The sequence below is a fragment of the Streptopelia decaocto genome (genome assembly GCF_964273445.1).
Source record: "Streptopelia decaocto genome assembly, chromosome: 6".
NCBI classification, from domain to species: domain Eukaryota; kingdom Metazoa; phylum Chordata; class Aves; order Columbiformes; family Columbidae; genus Streptopelia; species Streptopelia decaocto.
Window position 1 is genome coordinate 47,678,931 of NC_138660.1, and position 23,060 is coordinate 47,701,990.

Consider the following 23,060-nt stretch of genomic DNA (forward strand, 5'->3'; position numbering starts at 1 on the left):
ATAAACTGGAGAAGACAATCATAAACAGAGATTAGGATTTCAGAATGTAGGTTACAAGTCAGAAGGCTCTTGCATGTCCCTGCTTCTGTACAGATGGCCTTCAAGTAGCAACCTTGGAGCGCAAGAAAGGTGGCAGTGGCTGCAGCTGCAGTGATCAATGGTGGATTGTCATGTGTTTGTGCTGAACCCTGCTTTTTAGGTAGCCGGCAGTCAACCTGTGCCAACTCAGGTATGTTCAAGTTACATATGGATAAAGTTATGAGTATTCACAATGGGGAGAGGACTAAAACTCGCTGTTAGTGGATTCAGAAAGGGCATCCAAGAAAATAAAAATACAACAGCATTTCAGTAAAATGTGCTGCTTTTGATCCTTGCAGTCATTCTTTCTAAAATACATCAGCAAGTGTTAGAGCAGATGGGCTGCTGTAAACCAGTGATTTAACTGGAACCAATGAAAAGATGCTAAAAACAGCTGAAGATGTGGGTACTAAAGGGGGGAACAGAAAAGATGTCCCACAGATTAAGTATCATGTACAGTAACATACTGAGATGAGCTATGATGGCTGTGCCTTTGCCATATGTTTACTTCTGCCTCCTAGGAAGGCAATGCAAGGGGTCATTTCATAGCTGGAATTGCTGTTCAGTCAGGTGTGGTGGGCTGCTTTTTCAGTTTTCCTGCTACATCAGTTGTAATTAGAATTAAGACATCCTTTAGATTTGTGACACCCTCTTTATTCAATGGAGAAATCCTTTGAAGAGATACTCTATAAAAATAGTGGGCATGCTCTACTTGAAGAAAACAGAGTGCCCTGTTTCACAGAATCACAATATGGTTGGAGTTGGAAGGAACCTCTGGAGATCACCTAGTCCAACCCACCTGCTAAAGCAGGTTCACCCAGAGTAGATCACACAGGAATGTGTCCAGGAGGGTCTTGAATGTATCCAGGAGCCTCTCTGGGCAGCCTGTTCCAGTGTTCTGGCGCCCTCAAAGTAAAGAAGTTTCTCCTCATGTTTAGATGGCAAAGGTTGTACTAAGAAACCTGTGTCTTGTCAATAGGATAGTGATGATGAGCTGATCATTAAAAGAGACACGATCAAGTGATACTTTTAAAGTTTTAAAAACAACGTTTAATTCTTAAAATTTTCAACATCAAAATGCATAAACTCTTTATTAGGTGGAAAAGTCCTCTCTGCCATAGGTATTTGCTGATGATCAGTTCTTCTAGGACTTGTTAATGAATGCTTGTTAATGGCCTCAGATCTCTGAGGAAAATCTTCTGTAAAATATTTGCTTTGGAAATAAATACAAAAGCATAAAAAAGTGGAAAATCTTTGTTACCAGAAGCCTAAACATAGTAGATGAAACAGTGGAGTTATTGACCTTGTGAACTTCTTTCTCTTTCCTCACGTCTAGCTACTAGTACAGCTTTAGCTGAGGTTGGCATTTCTTAGGCCACATACTACTAGGCCACTTTTCTTTTCAATATGCACTTCAGTTCCAGGCTAAATTATTTTTAGAAGGCTCTAATGAAAACATTTTCAAGATATGGCTGAAGAATGCAGGATTTACAAACATTGCTGAATTGGAAAATCAGGCTGTACAAACAACCAGCTAGAATAACATTAGCTAACTACTAGTTGTATTTAACTTAACAACTAATTCATGGGCATGGTTTGGAGGATAAGCCACCAATATCCTGGATTGTCTGAGTGTAAAAAAGCCTAACTAGTTTTACTGGCAATTTCACAGAGCAAAAAAATTGAGTTCTCTGTGAAATCTTCATTTATTCTAATCAAAGTTAATTAGAATTCTTCAGGATTTTAAACGCTGGCAAAAAATCAGTTGTTGATTTGCTAGTAAATATGTTAAGACTCGGACACGACAGATGAACTGTTGAACAGTTAACAGTATAACTAGTATGCTGCTACAAAACTGTACAATTTGGGGACATTTTCTTGCACCAAACCAGAGGAGCCTATCAAAACTCCCTCACCATATTGCATTTTCTAGCATTTTATTTACAGTTTTGATAACTTGAAGAGGTTTAAGCGTGTAGCCAGGCAGGAGGCTCCAGTAGCATATCGGATCTCTTTCAGTATGCCAATCCATTCCTTCTTTTCATCATCATACCTGCATTTAACAAAATAAGGTCAGAACATAGCTTCTTAAAATTTGAGTTTGATGCTTCATCACATATACATGGAAGACAGTTGCAAAGGCTTGTAGCACCCATGTGCTGCAGGGTGCCACAAAAGGCTGCTTTTGTCCTCCAGAACAGAAAGATGTTCTGGCACATGTGAGTTGTCCTTATCCTAGTCCCTAAAGCTTGTTGCTGGCCTGTGACATACTTTAATTACTCCTATAAAACCTTCCTCCTTGTCTTAAATACCTCTTCTGAATTCCTTCAGTTTTTTTATGTATAAAGATGGTTTTTCTAGAAATCTTTCCTATCCTCCTGCCAGTTAAAACTCCTGAATTTATTAATACCTTAGCAACTGAAGAATCACAGGAGGGATGTGATGTTTCATCACTGTTACTATAATTTAGATTTAAAAAAAAACTAGGAGATAAGGATTTCTGATTCTCTCAGAACAATTACTCATTTGACTATAAGCACATACAAACATGTACAGACCTCTGTGTATACAGGCTTTTCTGTGTAAGAGTATCACAAAAAAGCATGTTTTTATGGTACACTCACAAGGCTAAACCTGTCAAGAGATATGGCGACTTACTCTTTTGGAGAGTAAAAGGATCTGAAGATCATGATTCCAACTGTTCAAATTATTAGTAGGTGGAAGTAGTAATTAGATATAAATCTTGTGTTTATTTGTTACTTTCTGACAAACATTTCTATCTGTCAGCAAGTGCTTTAGAACCTGTGCTATGGTTCATTTCCAGACTTAAACAGGCAGTTAATTTTACCATCCAGTGTCTACAAACCTCAATTTTAGGGATTTCCACTGGGAAAGTGTGATTAAAATTAAACTTACTTCCATATGTCAGTGACTTCACTGGGTGCAAATTCTTTAGATTCAAGCTGAATCATTGCAAAGCCTCCAATAGCATACAAAGCTCCACTTAAGGTGACTAAACTGATGGAACTTCTCTCTTGGGGAAATTCAGGCATAATTTCCCACCTGAAAATGAAAAGAAAAACCTAAGTTAAACACACATGAGAAATATTCTAAACTTAATGCACTAAAATACACCTCTGGGTGACACAAATTCAGGTACCAAGGACCTCTTGAGTGAAGGGACCACTTACAAGTTTGAGCTATCATAATAAAGCTTTACTGATATTTTAAATGAAAGTTTGTAAATAAGATTATAGGAAAAGAAAAGAAAGTAACAAAAAGGAAAATTAAGGTAAGAAAGGTACAGAGGGTATAAACTCCTGGAAAATCATAAACATTTGAGGGATGCTGACTGCAAAAGATTCTGGCTGCAAGGAAAAACATTGGAAAGTATCTGGACCAAATAAGTGAGCTATTTCCAGGTACAACTTACTCTCTTTTGTCATTACTTTTTCTCCATAGTATTGCAGAGCATGCACTTAAAATTGAAAGTCTTCCTGGAGTTTTCATATTAAATAAATAAGCATTGTTATCTGTCTGTCACTAACTAGTAGTAAATGGTATTTGCCATGACGAGGTAAGTGAAAAGTGAGACTTCACAAGGCCACGTACCCAAAGGATGTTCAGCTGTTCCTGTTCAGGCACCGGATTTCTCTTGCTGTGGTTTCATGTTTAGTGCCAGTGCCATTTCAACTAGATCGAGCAGCCCTTGCCCATCTCTTCCACTTCTCCCCTATTATGCCAGCACACCTGTTTATGCAGCTGTGTGGTCAATTAAATTGGGACAGTAATCAATTAAATTAAAAAATAAGATTAGAGGGTGGGTTATTTTCGTTCCATGAGCTCTTTGATCCTGCTTGCAATGTAGCTATGTGAGCACAGAAAGTGCATGTGGGGGCAGGAAAGGCCAGAGATGGGTTCTTTAAGCTGCTGCTGCTGTTGCAGATGCAAATGTAGATCAAGTGTCTCAGTGGGAGTGCAGGCACCTGAACACCTTTGTGACTCTTACCTCAGAGCTCCTAAAACCCTAGATGATAAAATACTTATTTAAAAATAGCTTGAATATTGCACTCACTTATTGGTGGTCAGATCAAAAGCTTCAACAGATGCAGTAAGGCCTTCTTCAGTGACACCACCTGCAATGACAATCTTGCCCTTATGGATAGCTGTTCCAAACATCGAGCGAGCCACTTTCATTGGAGCCAGGTCTCTCCAGTCTCCTTTCTTGGGATTGTATACAAATAGTCTATTAGTACACTTCCTGGGGGGGAAAAAGAAAACCTGTGATAATTTCCAATGAACTTTTGGCTTGTTCCAAGTGAGGCCTAGTTGAGGTGGATTGCGTGGGTTTGTGTATAACACCTCTTTCCTCTCCATGAGAGGATGTATCTAATCTGGGAATCTTTGCATGTCTACAAAGCACTAATCACACCCATATAACTTTATTTCTGAGTGTAAGGACATATAATCTCTAAAGGACCAACCAAATAATGTAAATTGTCGTGAAAGTCTTAGAGACTCACTTGTCATCCGTTTTTCCACCAAGACAATATATCAATCCGTTGTTTGAGATAGTAGCATGCCCATATACTTTGATAGGCAGTTTCTTGATCTCACCCCATTTCATTGCTCTGGAACAAGAAGAATATCACTGTCAGGCTCTTTCAATTAACAATGGGCTATTTACATATCTTCAGTGGGCATAACCAAATTTTAAACATACACAGGATCATAGCACAATACTGAATCTAGAGAATCCTCAGTGCGAAGGTCCTTGCCTGCGATTACATAGATCTTGTTGTCTGACTCCCCTAGCCCGAAGAGACACCTGGCTGATGGCAGTGGAGGAAGAGCAACCCACTCACCGGCGATGCTGTCCAGCTGAAAGAGCACCAGAACACCAAGTGTTAGGAAAGGAAAAAAGTAAAAGTTCACACAGTTAACATAATACCACAAAATAGATCTAATTGCACTTAGTGTCTCTCAACAGCTCGTCTGCTTGTCTGAGCAACCTGCCCTTCCCTCAGTGCAACTAACGAATGATGACTTCTACCCACCCGTGCTTCATGGTACCGAGACCTAGCAGAGTCAGTGCCACACAGCTCTCTTTGCATCTGCTCACTCTCGCTCCTCTTCATGGTTTCTTTGCCCTATTAAGCTCTTCTTCCTTGTTGAAAGGACCCTGACTCTCTGGGTTCCCTATCCCATGTTGGAAAGCACAAGTTCCTCTTCCTGCCGGCAGGGAGCAGACACTCCTGCCATTCCACACCACACAGGTGCTCATCCCTACAAGAGATGCCTGATATCCTCACATGGCAAATGGCACAGATATTTTGCAATCCGTAGAGCAAAAGAGGTGGTGCTTCATCACAAACACCCTCAAAAGTTCCTGAGATCTCTGAAGGCACAAGGAATAAAGACTTCATTCCTCAGCAAAACTGGCAGGCAGTGCAGCTCCATTGGCAATAATATTAGTGTCATGCCTACTGAGAACTCCTACAACTCTCTCAATTCACATCCAGTGTGCTGAAAACATCTAAAGAAAGACAGTAGAAGGAAGACAGAAGAAAACCAACCAACCAACCAACCAAGAAAAAAACCCCAACTAAACAAATCAAAACAGTAATTTCCTAGAACTGTGATGCTTAATTTTTGTTTTGATCTGAGAACTTACAATTGAACCTGAATACTCCCTAAACATTCACAAAGAACATTTTCTCTCTTCTGTTTCATATAGATTTGCTTCAGGAAGGGAAGGTAAAATATGAGTTTCCATGGGTGTAAAGTATTGATAGAAAACAAGAGAAAGTTCAGTCAAAGTCATCATGGGCTTAGCTCAGGGACATCCTTTTTTGAGAATTATGCTCCAACAGTCAAGGGCCCCATGCTAAAATGCATCTCCCAAATTTGATAGACCACCCCTATTGGACAGGAAGTTTTATCGCAACAGTGAAATTCATGGACATGGACTGTCCCAGTAGCTGGGGCTGGGTAGGGTAATGATGAGATGTACCCATCACAGATCACAGCATGCTTAGTCAATCAGTCTTGAAGATGACATATCTACTGACTATCAGGCATAAACTAGTCATGCATTTTTGAGCTGGTGGTAGCTAAGTGGGTTGCTAACTACCAAATAGAACGGTAACAGGTGCTTCACAGATGGAGAAAGGGAGATCGGTAAGTGAAAATCAGTTTGGCATCACATTAATGTTTGAGGGAACAACAGCCAAATGGGTAATGCAAAGTATTTTAACTGTAGGCAGTAGCAGCAGCAAGAAAGCTTAAAGATGACAAGCAAGACAACAGTATTTCAGGAAATGATGTAGACATATAAAGTAGGATTCTGAAAACTTCATCAATTTTTAACATCGGTCTTGAGGTTTAGTTTTTCAGAGGCCCCTTTCTAGTAGCCCCAGACAGTTCTGGATTATAGACATTTTGACATTAACACAGTATTTCTATTGGAAGAGTATTTCTGTAAAACGTTCTGCACTTCAGTGATTAGTGTTTTACACCTACACAGGGAAATGAAAGAGTGTTAATCCCTCTCCAGCAACCTAAGACTTCCCTCTCATAGGTATAACAAATGCCTGAAACCAACTCTTTTATTCTGCCTGAAGTCACAGTGAGCCATACTGCTATAAACACTTAATATTTGCATTTTTTAATATTTAAGGCTTTAAAGTTCTATCACTGCTTATCACTCTGCTTTACTTAATACTGAAAGGACCTAATTTCACTCCTTTATGCCAATGTGCCTTAAGACAGGAAATGGCCAGCAGCATAATTCATCATGGGATAGTTTAAATATCCCCCAAAGCAAGTAACCAGGTAGCTAAAAACACAACAGAATTAGTTTATAGTGTAAGCATGCCAAATTGTATTTTTGCTAATTTTCTGAAATATGTTGTGGAAGTTAGTTTGCATTAATCATCCTTACATGTATACAGTTTTAAAAAGATGTAAAGTTATGCTCTCAGTTCAAATATAGTGTTTGGTCTACTGACATTGGCAGTTTGCCAAGAAAACAAGCTTCCACCTCTAAATTGTGTATTTTAGAATGCCCTAAGGCTTTCCAATGTAGATATGACTTCTAGAATTTGAGTGAAAAAGTGGCATTTAAAATATGCACATTATCACCATCCCAAAAGTATTTCAGATGCAAAAAAAGATGTCTCATTAGATCTAAAGCGGCTAAGCACTCAACTTCCATGGAAGTTAACAGAAATTCGTAAAAGATACTTTACAAAAATATTATTAGGCTTAAATTTAGGCCTTAAACAATGAAAGCCAGTACCTACATGTAATGTACTAATGTTTTTAATCTTTCTGAGATCTCACCAGGGGCTTGATCTTGAAAAAGGAGATGCAAGTCCCTCAGTTCCATTTATCTCTCTGAGAAAGGAATAGCTCCCTGTAGTGTACAGAGACCAGACAACTCATTTGCATAGACTCACAATACTTTTCAGTAACTCTTACAAGCACCTGTTATTGCACCAACAATGATAAAGCTTATACCTGGAAGAAGTATGACTGGAAAGGCTGATCCTTGTTCTCCTCTTCCACATACAGTCCTCCAACAATGTAGACCTGGTTTTGTTTGGTGACTATACTGGAATGATTTCTGGGAATCTGTTCTGCCAGGGCTGCTAGGTAGCATTCATTTTCAAGAGGATCATAAGCCACTGCAGCAGTGTCGTTAACCAGAAGAATTAGGTCTTTGACAAACATGCCGTGCCTGGGAAGGTCATTTAGGTAGCCAGGCAGTAAATCTTCATCTCCTACATCACCATTCACCTCCCCTGTGGTTGACTTGTCTGTACTTTTGCTAGAGTCAGGCAGTTTTCCAGCAAAAGCATCCTTAATAATCTTTACTTTTTTCTGAAGGTCTGAGTTGCTTTTAATTATATCATCCTTCTCAACATGTTCTTTGAAATATTTTTCTGGCATAAGACGAAAACGTATGCAGTCAAAAATTTCCCCCAGGCTCTTTACTCTGTTCTCCTTGTCTGTTCGGACCCATCTCATTACTGCTTCAAATACCAGTTCTTCCTTCTCTACATTTAAGCTGTCAGGTGAAATAACAGAGATAAGTTCATGCGGGGCAAGCTGTAAGAAGTCCTCTTCTTTGCAGATCTGCACAAAATGATCCGAAACAAAATCACGGGCAGAAAATGCAAGTCTTGGGCAATCAAGCAGAACACCTAATCGAAGGATGGCCAGACAGTTACCAACAGCAAGCCTCTTCTGAAGATAGGAGACGCACACAGTGAATACAGAAGGGATCTGAAAGCGACTGGCCAAAGCAAAAATATCTTGCACATTAGAATCATTAAGATCAATACTTGCTGAATAAAGGTATTTGACAATCATATCCAGGATGTTGGGGTCAACATTCTCTAGAATCACCTCCTTCTTTTTCTCTTCATTTTGTTCAGATAAGAAATACTCACGAAAATAAGGGCTACATGCTGACAGAATCAACCTGTGGCAAGGCAGGCTTCTGTCGCCAGCTTTTAGAGAGCAATCTACAAACTTTTTCTCTTCGAGGAGTTCCTTGAGACCATCCTGAAGAAGGGTGGATTGGTAAAGTCTGAGCTCTTCAGTGAGTTCCCTTTGGGAATCCATTTCGCGAATACTTGGGAAAGGGGGGGAGCAGAAAGCTTTAGCTGTTGTCTGCCCAACGCTCCGTCTCTAGAAAAGGCAGACCAATGTGCTTTGCCCTGCCTGAAGCCTCTGCAACTTAATCTCGGTAGCTAAATATAGGTACATACTCTCACAGGTCGGAATTTAGGATGGATGGTTTGGAAAAAAAGAGTTGCTCTCGCAGCTGTCAAAGACTGAAAGAAGCAACTGCTGCTTTCAGTTGCTCTGGTCAGGTTCTGCCATCATTCTCCACGTTGAATCAATGAGATTACTTGCAATGTAAGAATTATTTGACATGATTAAGGACATAAGAATCTGACCCTTAGTGAGACAGCTATGAGCAAGATTGTAAATATCCATGTTACCAAATACTCTGAAATAGAAATATTATTAATCAAGGTGTTAGCTGCAATTACTGTTCACTTTTTTGGAGCTGCTTAATAAATCTTATTGCCGCAGTCATAAAGATAGTAAAAAATTCCAGAACTTTGCAGCAATTGTCTATGCTCTAATATTATTTTTTACATACCCATATCACATCTGCAATTTCTTTAGACATTAAGACTTGGAAATTCATTTTGAGCTTCTTAATATCCATTTGGTTTTATATCTAAACAAAACCTTACTGTTTAGACATAAAATATACACTGTTTAGATGAAGTTCTGTTTTCAAAATTAATTTAAAATTAAGTCTTCACCCCCCTTTAATACACACCAGCCTTCATTTCAGGTAGACATTATTAATCCTTTAAAATTTGATTGTACTAGAAATGGTGTTGGCTGCTGTTAAACTAAACCAAAAACAGTATGTAGGAGAGGTAGAACAGAGAATGAAAAACATGTAATCCACCATATTAACATTATTTAATGGATGTGTAATTTAAGAAACCTAGAAAAAATCTGAATTTAAACTAAAAAAGCTCCAAATCATACAAGTAGTTTGAAAAGTGAATGTGAATTTAGAAAAATTATGCCTATGTTGAAGGTTTCACAATTTAAACTGGCAACATTTAGATTTTTATTGAGGGTGGTAATACAGATCCAAAACAAATTTGAAAATCTAAGTTGTTTAATGTACCTTGATGAAGGACTGTATTTTGCCCATATAGAGAATGCTTTTTACCCATATAGTAAAATGTTACATGAATGTAACGGAAACAGGATCAAAGCACAACTATTTGAATGCAAGATCTACAATGAGGTATAACATTACCAAAGTTTATTGAAATCACGATTGCTTTTCAATATAGATAGTATTGCATTAAAATATATACCTTGGAAGATTTTCTACAAATACCACAATGATATTCACACCACGGTTACTTTAACAGTCAGCTGCTAAAACAACAGCTGAGAGGAAAGCTCATTTGACTTTTTCCACTTATAGAAAAGAGCGCAGAGGCCTTATCTCACTAGAAAACGTAACAGCTGCATCTTCCTTTAATCAATAAATGACTCATTTCTCTCTAACACATAACATCATAAAGGTCTAATGACTCAGACACAAGCTACTTGTGTGTCCGATTTATTCTAGATCATTCCTTACAGACAGTGCTCTAGCCAAAAAAAAAAAAAAAAAAAAAGGAAAGAAAAAAACAACCATATGAGGATTACAGTTAAGTACCTGGTGGAATTATATGTGCTAAACATTTAACGAAATTATAAGACATAAAAAATGAATATTTGGTACAGTATTGCTTTTTGTCAAAGTTACTAGTAACACAGCACTTCTGCAAGGACACAGCCGGTATGCCTAGATACAAAGTGTTCTGCATATTATTATATTTCTATTTTGCACAACATTAAACAAGTTATGGAAATTTGCTTTAAATATAATCACCATGGGAAAGTACATTGCTCTGTATAAACAGACAAATACTTCAACTTGAGCATCAAAGTATATACCACACACTGCCCTACATGGCAGAGCCTGTGTTGTTGGGGGGGGTTCCTCCTGCCCTGATGGGCTGGTCCTGCTAATCATATGTCTAAGAACCCCCAGGGTATGAATGTGTCAAAACCTGGGGTCAGCAAATCACAAAGCAGGATGAAAACATGTGGGGTACACCATTTTGCATAACGGTGGCTGAAATAAAATGGCAGCTACCATGCTTGTAGTGAGGAGGGACTTCCAGGTCCTTATAACCTGACAGGACCAGGAGAGGGACCTCGCTGGTCTTTGTACCATGTGACCAGAGGAAGGGTGGGACTTCTGGAGTTGCAGGGGGTGGGCCCCACCCCTTCAGATATGAGATATAGGTTGTCCTCCCACTGCTTACAGAAACAATGTCATAAAGAAAAAGCTTTTACAGATATAAGGGGTTTGAATAATCTTTCCTTTATGACATATCCTGAGGGCATATTATATCATATTTGCCTGCTCTTTAGCTTTGGCATGTTCTTTCTCTGCTGCTCTGGTATTTCTAAATTATCTTCTACAGATCTCACCAGTCCAGTAAGAAATGAGCATCTTTCCCTGCTCAGGAACCAATGACATGCCAACCTAAATCAGGTCAGTACTTCCCAGAGTCCCTGGAGTGTGAATCCGTCCTTGAGCTTCTCTATTGCAAGTCCTAGTTCTTCTGAAAAAACAGGCTCCCCATCGTGTTGCTTTTTCGAATGCAATAGATATGAGAGAAAAGAAAATAAAACAGAAGGTACTTTTAAACTTGATTATCATATTTTAAGAACATGAATTTGACAATATGAAATAATATGCTCTTACCTTGTTTTCATCAGCAAAGTAAGCCTGCGAAAGAAAGAACAAATACTTCACAACCTTGAGAAAAAAAAAAACAGTCTAAAACCAAATTTCCTAAGAATTCCTTGGGGTCAAAGCTGTATTTGGTAAGTTTTCTTCAACAAATCAGTCTGTATAGGTGTTATTTTTGTTTTATAAACAACCTGAAAGCTTTTCCTATGTTTAAATAAGTAACAAAAGGGTTCTAGCAGGAGTTAGTGATTATGGTACTTTTCATTAAATGCCAGTCTTTAAATCTTCCATCATAATAAATAAAGATTTTTAAATTGTAAGATTTTCATATTACATTTGTCACACTGACAAATACTTTATATGGAATAAATGTTAATACAAAGGTAAACTGACAGTGTCCTACTATTTTCTGCCTCACATGCAGCAGCATTTATTATTCAATTTCAAAAAAGTACGTCAAATATATATAAGTAATATCAAAGTTCAGTTAACATCATAATCTAAGAAATAAACACGGAGTAAATGAACACTTAACTAAATTATTCTACTCTCAGAGATCTGGGAAAGAAATACAATCTTTCCCATTCTGTGTGTGGGGAAATTAAGACTCAAACTGTTCGGGAATTGATATATCTGAAAATAGCCACAGCTCTAGAAGTCTCTTGACCAGCAGGCTCTATATCTTCATATTTACCAAAAAGAGCCCGATCTTGCTTCGGCTTCCCCTATGAACTGGCAAGGGCCAGCAAAGGAAGCGTTTTCCTGCTCAATTGGATCTCAAGCTGTACAAGCCTCTACACCTTCTAGTCATTTACAGCTTCCAGTTTTTGTTTTAGAATATGCAAAGCACAGTTAGCTAATCCAGGTGACAAAAGCACCCACAGAGCAAACAGAACCTACGTTTAAGGAAATGGTCTTCAACTGTGTTGAAGGCTGGATAAAACTGTGCAGAAACTAGCAGAAGAAAAGGCAAAAAGTGAGGAAAAAAGAGAGAAAGGAACAGGTAAGAGCTTATCTGCATCGATAATGATAGCAAAAGAAGAGAGTGGAAATAAGATTTGTGTTAGTATTGCTAGTTTACCAAATTTCAGAGAAGAATTAAGATATGTCAACTGTCAATGGCTCAAGGGTAGCATTGCAAACATCTGCAGTCCACCTGTGCAGTCAATCACACACAGTCATTGTGGGAATTCCTAAAAGGAAGATCATTGAGCTCCTGGGCAATATAATGCACTTAGAAGTAAATTTTCCTGAAATACTGGGAGACAGACACTAATACGGTTTTCCAAACTGGTATTATCAGGAGTAAAAGGTTGCCAGAAGTGACTCAAAATTATTGTTTCCTTTCTAAAAATCTTTCAAGTTTGAATCTTAGGTGAGAGTTGAGCTTATAGATATCACCATTTATTAATCTGCTCCAAAATAAGGAAGACTTGTTTTAATACAATGTATTTGATTGTATTATACTGCTGGTTTTCAAGTTATTTCTGATCCTAGTGTGTTGAAAAACTACATACAACTACTGCTTTAAATATCTAGTACTATTTATTTTTAATAATAGTTTGTTCTAAAGTTAAAAATCCATACACAGAATAAAGTCCTATAGTAATCAGGATTTTTAACAAAAGGCATGTAGGTGTGTTTTAAATATAAAAAGTTCAGTTGTACCTTATCTTTAATAGAGGATTACAGCTGTATATTGCTTAAAATTGAATAACTAAATAAGAATTATTTCATTTTTTAGTTTTCTCTGGAGCAGCTTACCACAAATGCATCTGTATGTTCATCAGATTCTATTTCCATATCATCTTGAACCTGCTCCACTGTAAGGTCTTCAAGAGGTTGAGGCTGCAAATTAAAGCATTGAAGTAAGTCAGTCCATCTATCTGTTTAATCTATATTAACACAATATTGTATCTAATTTAAAATAAATGAATGGAGTACCTTTTCTTCCATTTCATAATCCACTCCAAATATAGGGTTAGCTGAATAAACTTTGTGAAGTGAATTAATTTCTTTCACTGCCTCCTGTAGTTTCTCCACGGGATCTATTTTAAAACCAAGTACATATCCTCCACTCTATATAACAGAGTAAATAAAAGACATATATTTATTAGTGTTGCTTATTATTTAAACAACTTTTTCCCCTTGATGGAGAATTGCAGTTTAATGATAGCAAATTTCAGCTTGCTAATAAAACATTATCTGTATTTTGGTATCATCTTATTTTCATTCTGCCACTAAAACCATGGATGAAATAAAAACAATAACAATGTTATTCTATGAGGCAAATAAGCTTTTAACTGTTACCTCATTATACAAATGGAAACAAACTTCTTACACAGAAAAACAACAGCCAACAAGGGCGGGACAAATTCGGAAGTGATACTAATGATTTATTACTAGCCACTCAGCAAATGTTTAGCCTGTTAGATCTTGATGTTACTGAAGAAGCTTTCAGATACAGTTAGCTGAACTTTAAAAAAAATCAGCATTAAAAGCATTTCTGATTAAGGTCAAATGGAAGAAAAATAATGTTGTCTTTTACAGCAAAACAGATACACAAGTGACAAAGATTAAAAATAGTGATCTTAATTAAGTATAGAAGTAATTAGATCCCAAAGATAATCTGTCAGAAGACACTGGTTTTAACAGTTATTTTAACTAGCCATACTGGCTTGTTGCTGCTTCCATTAGAGAAATCTTTACTCACAATAGCCATATTGACTTCAACATACGGACATTTTAAGCAGTGCAAAGAGGACTTTTAAAAAGTTCTGTTCAAAAGGGCACACAAGATAGTCTAAGTACCTTAAAAGTAGCCCTATAACATTTCAGAATTGTAGAACTATTATATATAAAAATGCAACAATGAAAAAAGGCTATTAAAGCTTCTTACCTGCTGAGAACTCTCTATCACAAGTGCCAAGCCAAACTTTGAGTCCCTTATTTTTATTGAACGCTGAGAGTAAAGAGGTAAAAACTGTTCGTTAAAAAATTTAAGAATTACTTGATAAAAATATGCTTTTTCTATTTTTAATATATATGTATTTTTTTACACTGTACTAATTACAATTACTGGTTGTGGAAGCTTGGCTGCCAGCGTTCCTTCACACTTGCCATTACAAATTGGAACTAGTAAAACCTCAGGGAAACATGCTTTTATGAGAAGTGGTAACAGTTCATTTCTGAAATCAGGTTCACAGATCATTCATCTCAGTGTATGTAGCTGACACGAAGCATCATCATAAACAGTTTGAAAATTATAAATACAAGCCATTTTCAACATCTGCACCTGCCCATGAAAGCCCCCAGTTGATCTGGATGGAAATCTACCCTGTGGCTGATGCTGGTAAGGCAAAATTCGTCCCTGACTGTGGAACTTGAAATACTAATTTTGGCTATCTGAGAGTGTTAACTGAAGACTTGAACTTAGGCCATTTCATTCCAAAAATTATTGTTTTAGGATACTTACGATTTGTAGATAGGGTATGCTGACATTAAAGCTGTCATTCATATTTGCATGCCAAACTATCCTCACATTAGTAACAAAAAATGTTCCTAAATTTCCCTATTAAAGAAAAGGTATGTTAGAACTGCTTTGAAGTATGAAACCTTTTTTCCAAATATGATTACTGCTATCTGTTTAAACTAAATCAACTTCATATTTAATTCGGTAAAAGCCCAATTCATTACCACCAAAACCAGTTGAAATGCTTCTATTGATTGCAAGGAAGCAAGGTCCAATCTTTAAAGGATACAGCACTTGAGTGGTGAAAATAACAGGGAGTACCTATTACTGCAGCAAAGCAGGATCAAATCACAGCACAGCAGACCTCATGGGACACGAAGCATCTGAGTGTGTTCTTAACTGTACAGATCTGGAATTGGCGTACCACGTAAGTATAATGGCATGTGGGTTAAACTTAGGCAATTGTAGAGATGTGTGCCAAGGGAATGCAGAGGAAAGAACTTTTCAGCTTGTCAGGATGGATCCTATTTCCATTCTGGACTAAAATTGCACAGAGAGAAATAACAGCTCCCATTTTGTTTCATGGCTCTGGGAAATACTTGCAACTAATATCCTGTAAAATAATAGATACGTTTTCTATTTTTTCCTTAAGGTCTTAAATTTTTAAGACATGGATTCCTATTCCAATATTTTCAATTTCCTGTAATTAAAAGACAATACAGTCTTACACTGTAGTCAAAGCCGCACGTAAACATACAAATATTCAGCAGAGCACTTTGGAAACAGTGTGTCTTTCAGGATGACACAGAGCTTTACACTCATAAATATACCGTTTTAATAGGAGCTGTATATCTAGTTCCTTGCATATTAACCAAGTCACGTAGACTTCAGGTTGCCAAAAAGAGACTTTGCTGTACTGAGTAGCAAATATATGGGACCACCTTCTCCACGTGCATCAGTTGATGGACTGAATTTAGGGTAATTCCTTTGAGGTTACAAAACTACAGCAGTACAATTGCTTAATGAAAGCCAAAACATTTTAACTTTGCTGTAGTCAACATAGTTTCATTTTTCACTATACCTGGTCACTTGATAAATTCCAAACTCCATTGATTTTATCATATATTTGTTCTTGTGGTAATAATCTCAGTTGCTTGTTTTGAATCAATGCACTTCTCAGCTTTAGATCACGATACATTTTAGAAGTTTCATAAGCTCTGCAAAAAAATAAAAAATACACATTATAATTTCAGTGTCTTTATTGTTTTTACTGTTTGTTTTAGCACCGATATGAAATGTTTATTTTCAACTTTTGTTATCACCACGTTGCACAGAAATGAGAGTACTAGTAAACCATTATATTTCAGCTTTCCTTAAGGATATTATCTTTAAACTTAAATGGGGGGTTTTTGACATCTGTTTTGATCTCCTTTATTGTGTATACTATTTCCTTCTTCTCCTTAAGACAGTAATGTCCCAGCCTCTATTGCAAAGCATAAGTCTTCTGGGTCTCAAGTTATATGTAGTATGGACATCAGGAAACCTTTATTTTTCAGTGCCAGTTAAGTCACAAACATTCAACATACGTATGTCAGTCTTCCAATGCTCTTAAATAGAGACATATGGTAACTTCTTATGCACACATTCATTCAGATGACTTATTTTTAGGTGGGAAACATCCACAGTCAGAGTTTTGACCAGGATTTAACTTCTCCTCTTTATTACATGGTCCAAAGTCATGGGACATTATTAGAGACAGAAATTATAGATAGAAAAAGCACAGTGAAATTCACTCTTTTGTACTTTTATTTGCTCAGATAGCTTATACACACTAGGTGTATATACTGTGATCAATGACTGGTATTAACAGACATTAATTTTCATTATTCACAGTTATCTACTAGAATTTGTGATCATTCTCTCCATTCCTGCACTCTCCTCTTTTGGTAAAGTTTTCTGAATGTTACATATGGGCAGTTATATACTCAGTCCATCAGCCGTAGTAATTCCATGTATTTAATTAACTGGATTTTGTAAATGAAGAAATAGTATTTTAAGTTAGTTACCTGTGTACAGCAATAACTGAAGTGAAGAGTCTGGGACTCCCGGGGACAACATTGGTAAATATGAACTCAAACCGTGTATTGTTACATTTAGTCAATATATAGAGAGCTTCTGTCTGCCCTCGTAATTTCTGTAAGAAAAAATATGAAATATAACATTTTGACAATATAGTAGCTTGACTGTACAGGCGATAAATAATCTTGACATATTTTCTAAATTCTTGTTCTAAATAGTAGATCTGAAAGTTGTAATCCTGATTCTACCACTGATCTACTGCTGTCTTCAAATGTATTCAGGTTTTTTTTTTTTTGGAAACTAGCAGTTCCATCAACAGTAGAACTAATGAAGCTTGGCTGTTATATATTTGCAACATCGTAACTGAAACAGAATTTTTGGCTTTTTTACCTGGGGAACCTATATAATCTCCCTGCTAGTTCTTTGCTGCAAGCTAAGCAAATGGCTTCACAGTTGTATGTAATTCAGGCTATATATTCGAGAGCTTTCTTGCACAAAACTGGTGCCTCTCTAGACCTTTGTTAAATTCAGACACAAGGAACCAAGAGGTGCTGACCTTACCTAGAGGGGAACAAAATCACCAGACAGTGTGATTACAGGAGTTTTACTGCCTTAGGAAACTGATTAAAAACACACTCCTACAGGAATGTAAAACTCTGTAAACTTTTAAAACTAAACTTTCATTACTATTCTATTACTGTTCTTGCAAGTAAATTTTTAGATTATTGTTGATATAGTGCAATAAGCATAAACAATGAATTACAGCATCATTTATTATTTTTAAAAGTATTTTTTGAAACTTACTGAGTTGGCAGTTCTTGTAGTTATATTTATAACACAGTTGTAACCAACAGCTAAAAGTTAGGGGATGAAAGAAAAAAGCATAGTTTTGAGAACAAGAAAAAATAATAGACAAAATTACAAGTATAATATTGAATTTTGTAGCACAGCTTTGGATGCTATTTATGAGAATTACACATCGTTGTTAATGGTCTGGGCCCTCATCGCAAAATCAATGACTAGTTTAAGCTGGAAAGGACCTTAGTCCAATGCGTTTCTCAAAGCAGGACCAGCTGCATCTGGCTGCTCAGACACTGTCCAATTCAGTTTTGAATATTTCCTAAGAAGGAGATTCCACAGCCACTCCAGGAACCTGTTCCACTCTTTGACTGCCATCATTGTGAATGTTTTTCTTCTAATATCTAATCAGAATTTCCCTTGTTTCATGTTTGACTGTTGCCTCAAGAAGGTCTGTTTCATCATTATGTTGCCTGTAAATTTTACCTTTATAAATAAAACTTTCCACATGGATATAATATTTTGTAGAAGAGGAGCTAAGGCCATGACAAAGAAAAAAGCAGCAAAATGGAAGTATAAGTGGACAAGAAACAAAAATAAGAGGAAAAAACTTATAAATTTCACTTTGCCTCTTCTGCTGTAGTGCTCTGACACAAAATAAGAACAGGAACAATCCCAGATGTTCTTCATAAAACAAATGGATGTACTACAATGGTGCTGAGCTAAATCTGAATGTCAATGACAACCCTGCTACTGATACCAACAGTAGCACAGACTGGTTCCAAAAAAAAGAACAAAAATCAAAGGAGAACTAGAATTTGCTTTGGGAAGATTTTGCTTCTCCAAAAGCTCAGATGTGGCAGCAGTTATATACATACCAATATTAAATTTTTATGGAATTAATACTTATGAAAATAACAAAAAAATACTATTTCCTATGTTGCTTATGAGAAATTGTCTAAAACTAAAAGAAACAGCAATGGTCGAAAAGAGCGTCCAATAATTTTTTTGTCAATTTATTATCTTAATATAAGAAATAATACATTATCTTGAAAGCTAGAGAGTATTTCAAACTCTAAAAGCCACAGGTTAGACTTCCTTGAGCTTCTATAGGGCTGAACTACTCCATAAGTTTCTTTGTGATCTCCTCTACAAAAGTCTATCCTCAAACTTAAATACACAAGCAAACTTTTTTTTTTTAATTTATAAATACATATGAAAGTAGCAGTGTATGTAGGTGCACTTGTATGTGCGTGCATGTATGAGATAGCAAATGCAGAAAAGCAAGCAGGCAGAGGACATAATTTTGTATACATTATGAACAGAATACACATTTTTCAATATTGACTAGCTTCTGGGGACAAAGCACTGGAAATAATTTGTGTACAAAGTGCGTCCTGCCTTGTTTATGCAAGTTGAATTAAATATGGGTAGACTGCTAGCTACTCATATAGCTAAAATTAGAAGCTTATTCAGAGCTTACAATAGTAAATTTGGAAAGGCAGGTACTTGTGGGGAATACAAACTATAGGACAGTACAGAATGTGAACAAACAGGTGGCAACAAGTACAAGTGAAGCAAGGTGTGAAGAAACTTTTGTTTCTTTCTAGAATAACAAATGAATCCCGCCCACATAGGCCAAATAAAAAATATGTCTGAAGTACTCTTCAACTTCTGCTTTGAGAAATGAACATTGAATTTTAAGATTTTACTACAAATTATAGTAACAGTTCCTATATTAGAAATAGATTCATTAGTAACCATTTATTTCAGACTTTCCAGAACAGTAGAACTACACTTTACTGTTCTATACTTTAATCAATGTGATTGTGAAAGAATAGCTTGCTACCACAAAGGAAATACAAAATTTGTAGTAATTCTACAGGAAATGATACTCACAGAGATTGACTCTGGGCAGTGACAATGAGCGCCAAATAATCCGCAAATTTGTCACAAGCAGTCTACCTGGAAATAAAGAGTGTAGATATTTTTAATCTGAATAACTGCTATTAAATTAAATGTTCCATTCTGTGTTACATAGTTACCTCTTGTTTTGAAACACCAGAATATTCCTTAACCCGACAGCAAAAAGAAGAAAAGCACAGGACATCCCTACCCCTGCCCTGAAAATCACTAAGCACTTTTTCTTTTTTTTCAAATTCTAGGAGAAAAAATCCAGCAAGAAAGAAATGAAACAACCTCTAAAATACACCAGCATTCCTCAAAACTAAACCAAGAACAGTTACTGGTTTCCCATCCACCTGTCTAAGGTAAAAATGTGGAGACACAATCAGTGCAGAACTGCTCTGTGGAGGAGAAGGGGAAGGCAGTGAGTTAACTGTCGCAGCTGTCTTCACAAATAACCTCCCCCCTTTATGTCACATGCAAATTTATTTGATTGTGTACCCTGTACAGCAGCACACCCAGCCCCAGGAAGGGTCACAGCATGCTGGCAGCTTAATGCCCTAGCATACTATATATATATTCCTTACTGATTCAGTTTAAACCAGGTTAGGAAAAACTAAGCATTAAAGAGGATTACAGCAAAAGATCACCACAATGTTTATAAATGGATTATTCTTATAAGGCTTTAAATTCTAAACAAATTCTGAGACAAGATTATCACCTTCCTACAACTTTGACCAAGAGATCCTATTTGATAGTACTCCAAGGGAGACAGATCTGTGAAACAGGCAGGATCTGCTTTCTGCAACAGACCATTGATACTGAGTTCAATGGAAACCCAACAAGGCTTTCAGGAACGTATACAGGTTAAATATTAGAAAGTCTACAATTTCCCTCAGTATGTGATTACCTCTGTCTCCATTGTTTCCTTTGGTATCTTCAACAGACTCTAAGCAGTCTATAAGGACCTCTCCAGGTCTCATTTTCATTTGTCTAAAAGAAAAAAATTACCTAATGAAAAATTTATTAGATTTCTCCTCCAAAAGAAGGCCATTTTTATTTCCCCACTTTGCTTTTGTCTCTCATCTTTTTTTGTGCAACATACAATGAAGAATCCACATATGCACACATACACACAGATCAATATTATATACCTGAAATTGTTATCACTGCATCTGGCATATGAAAAATATTAATACCTTTATTATTAAATTATAATAGTAAACAAATAATTACATAGCAAGTGTAACCAAGCAAAGTATACCCCAAAATAGGGAAAAGATGTGTGAAAATGGGAGGGAAAACCCCCAAATTTGCACTCACATAATTTTTAACTGATGGAGTTTGTTGCCCCTTGCTGTAATTTTAGGTTATAAGGAGTGGAGTTAGGGTCAGGAAAGAACAGATGCCAGCAAAGGAAATACCATACGTATACAGACATGTGAACTGCTCTGCTAAATTTTCCACAAATTGTATGGTTTGGTGGGTTTTTTCGATTTTTTTTTTTCTTGATTTAACTGCTCTAGCCACTTAATTACATAACAACGGATGTACTGTGAAGTTTTGCTATCTTTTAACTGCATTGTGTAAAGCAGCCAAAACTTTTTAGTGTATTGGCATGACAGAAACAAAATGCATTAGCAGGAGGGCAATTCCATTGGAGATCAGGATTGAGCCACTAGGTATGGACTCAGTAATACATCACCAGAACAGCACAAAAAATATTAGACAGGACATAGCAAGAATAGTAACATTAGCATTAAAGAAAATACGTAAGAAGGCTCTGTCCACATGACAATTCTACAACAAAATAAACCACAACTACTTAAACATCCAAAATACATTTTCACATTTCTAAAATTACTGCAGGCAGCACACTTGAGGGATGTGTCTGAGGGGCTGTTCTCAGTACGGCCAAAGGAGCAGGAGAGAGACAAGCATGGTAGTACACCTTCAAGCCTCCATCCTCAAAATCATCACCAACCAGCTGCTAATCTGTAGGTCCACATTACAAAAGCTACGCAGGTTTTTCCACAGAAACCAGAGCAGAAGTGTTACGTCTCGGGTGAGGCTTAGGGAGGCTGGGGCCCACAGGAGTGAGGCAGCACCGTCTGCCCGGGAAGGACCGGACAGCCCCTCAGCTCCGGCTGCCCGGGGGCTGTACAGCCACTGCTCGCTGCTGTGAGCTCAGCCTGCCCGGGGGCTGTACAGCCACTGCTCGCTGCTGTGAGCTCAGCCTGCCGACGCCGAGTCCTTGTTCACAGTGACCGGTATCGGCCCCTCAGACACGCACCTCAAGTGTGTTTTCACGTCTCAGCGCCAGGCAATGCTACAGGTGGCTGGGGAAAGCACACCCTTCCCTCGGTCATCCAGTGTGAAACCTGCTGTGTTTTTTCTTTTTAATTTTCTCTCTTATTTCACAGATTGGAAAAGGTAACTAGACTCCACCTACAAAAAACGCCCCAACCCCGCTCAGGCCTTTTCCCGCTCTGCCAAGTAAACGCGCTCCCCGCCCCGCCGCACGGGGAAGGCTCCCAGCATGCACCGCGCCACGAATGCCGACCCCGCTCAGCCTACGGACAGCCGCCGTTCCGGTCCGAGAGCCCCGCTGTGAGGAGCGGGCAGGCCCAGGACACTCACTGCGGGGAGATGTCGAAGCGGACATCTCTGTCCTCCCACAGCACGTCCAGCACCCCGCTCATGGCTGCCAGCCGCCGCGCGCTGCACCCTCCGCCGAGTCCGCGCGCCGCCGTGGCAACGGGGGTGGAGCCTCACGCCCCCGCAGCGCTCGGGATTGGCTACGGCGGTGCACGTGCAGGGGCCGCCCGTTCTCCCGCTCTCGCAGGCCCCGCCCCTCGCCCGGCTGAGGTAACGGCCGCGGCGGCAGCGGGTTGTGTTGCTTTGGCCCTGTGGCCGGCGCGGTTGCGCAGCCTCGCAGCATCCACGGCCTGGCGTTTCTGAGCGTTTTATGCCGGAGAGCGGAGCGCTCCGAGTCGCTGGTACATGTAGTAATAGCAGCTTTTCCTCGCGTCTCAGTTTTGTCTGGTACAAGGTAACAGTGGTATTGCCGTCAGCCACCGTTAAACCCACCCCTGGTACAGCCGGTGAGCCTAGAACCTGGGAAACCCTCGCTGACTCGGTGTGTTACAGCTCTTAAGTCCTCAGAGAGTTGGTTTTGTTCTGCTGGTTTTGTGTTTGTTTCTTTGTTTTTAAACGAGATGCCACGTATCATTCTCTTTTTAATTTGGAATAACTCGAAAATTTATCTGAATTTTAATTGCAGTATCCTGGCACTTTCAAATAATAATGAAAAAATACGAAGCATCGGAAGACGCTTGTCCTTTGACAGTTCTTCCCTGGAGCTGG

The 23,060-nt window shown here is 38.1% G+C and overlaps 2 protein-coding genes across 5 annotated transcripts; both read right to left on the reverse strand.

Moving 5' to 3' along the window:
• Positions 1-1,102: 1,102 nt before the first annotated feature.
• Positions 1,103-8,807, reverse strand: KLHL41 (kelch like family member 41). Its single transcript, XM_082057008.1, has 6 exons — positions 7,600-8,807; positions 4,802-4,959; positions 4,602-4,709; positions 4,154-4,339; positions 2,995-3,141; positions 1,103-2,131 (listed from the first exon to the last, which is right to left on the reverse strand). Exons 1-6 carry the CDS (start codon positions 8,707-8,709, stop codon positions 2,020-2,022), a joined length of 1,821 nt encoding a protein of 606 aa, XP_081913134.1. The 5' UTR covers positions 8,710-8,807; the 3' UTR covers positions 1,103-2,019.
• A 1,117-nt stretch (positions 8,808-9,924) lies between these two features.
• On the reverse strand, positions 9,925-22,465 carry BBS5 (Bardet-Biedl syndrome 5). 4 transcript variants are annotated; one of them, XM_082057010.1, is made up of 12 exons: positions 22,335-22,465; positions 20,605-20,687; positions 19,689-19,754; positions 17,796-17,845; positions 16,979-17,106; positions 15,994-16,129; positions 14,916-15,011; positions 14,340-14,402; positions 13,385-13,519; positions 13,205-13,288; positions 11,453-11,476; positions 9,925-11,337 (listed from the first exon to the last, which is right to left on the reverse strand). In XM_082057010.1, exons 1-12 carry the CDS (start codon positions 22,394-22,396, stop codon positions 11,236-11,238), a joined length of 1,029 nt encoding a protein of 342 aa, XP_081913136.1. In that variant the 5' UTR covers positions 22,397-22,465; the 3' UTR covers positions 9,925-11,235. The 4 variants fall into 4 exon arrangements, with proteins under 4 accessions (XP_081913136.1, XP_081913135.1, XP_081913137.1 ...); XM_082057009.1 differs by having other exon boundaries at positions 11,453-11,506; XM_082057011.1 differs by lacking the exon at positions 22,335-22,465 and adding an exon at positions 21,988-22,140 and having other exon boundaries at positions 11,453-11,506.
• Positions 22,466-23,060: the final 595 nt, after the last annotated feature.

Coding starts and splice junctions, on each gene's coding strand:
- KLHL41 (XM_082057008.1), bottom strand. CDS start 8,709: ATGGATTCCCAAAGGGAACTCACTGAAGAGCTCAGACTTTACCAATCC. Junction 4,340..4,601: donor GGTGGAAAAACGGATGACAA/GTGAGTCTCTAA, acceptor TTTCCCCCCCAG/GAAGTGTACTAATAGACTAT. Junction 2,132..2,994: donor GAAGTCACTGACATATGGAA/GTAAGTTTAATT, acceptor TGTTAAATGCAG/GTATGATGATGAAAAGAAGG.
- BBS5 (XM_082057009.1), bottom strand. CDS start 22,396: ATGAGCGGGGTGCTGGACGTGCTGTGGGAGGACAGAGATGTCCGCTTC. Junction 19,755..20,604: donor AGGAAACAATGGAGACAGAG/GTAATCACATAC, acceptor CTTTATTTCCAG/GTAGACTGCTTGTGACAAAT. Junction 11,338..11,452: donor ACTTTGCTGATGAAAACAAG/GTAAGAGCATAT, acceptor CATTCGAAAAAG/CAACACGATGGGGAGCCTGT.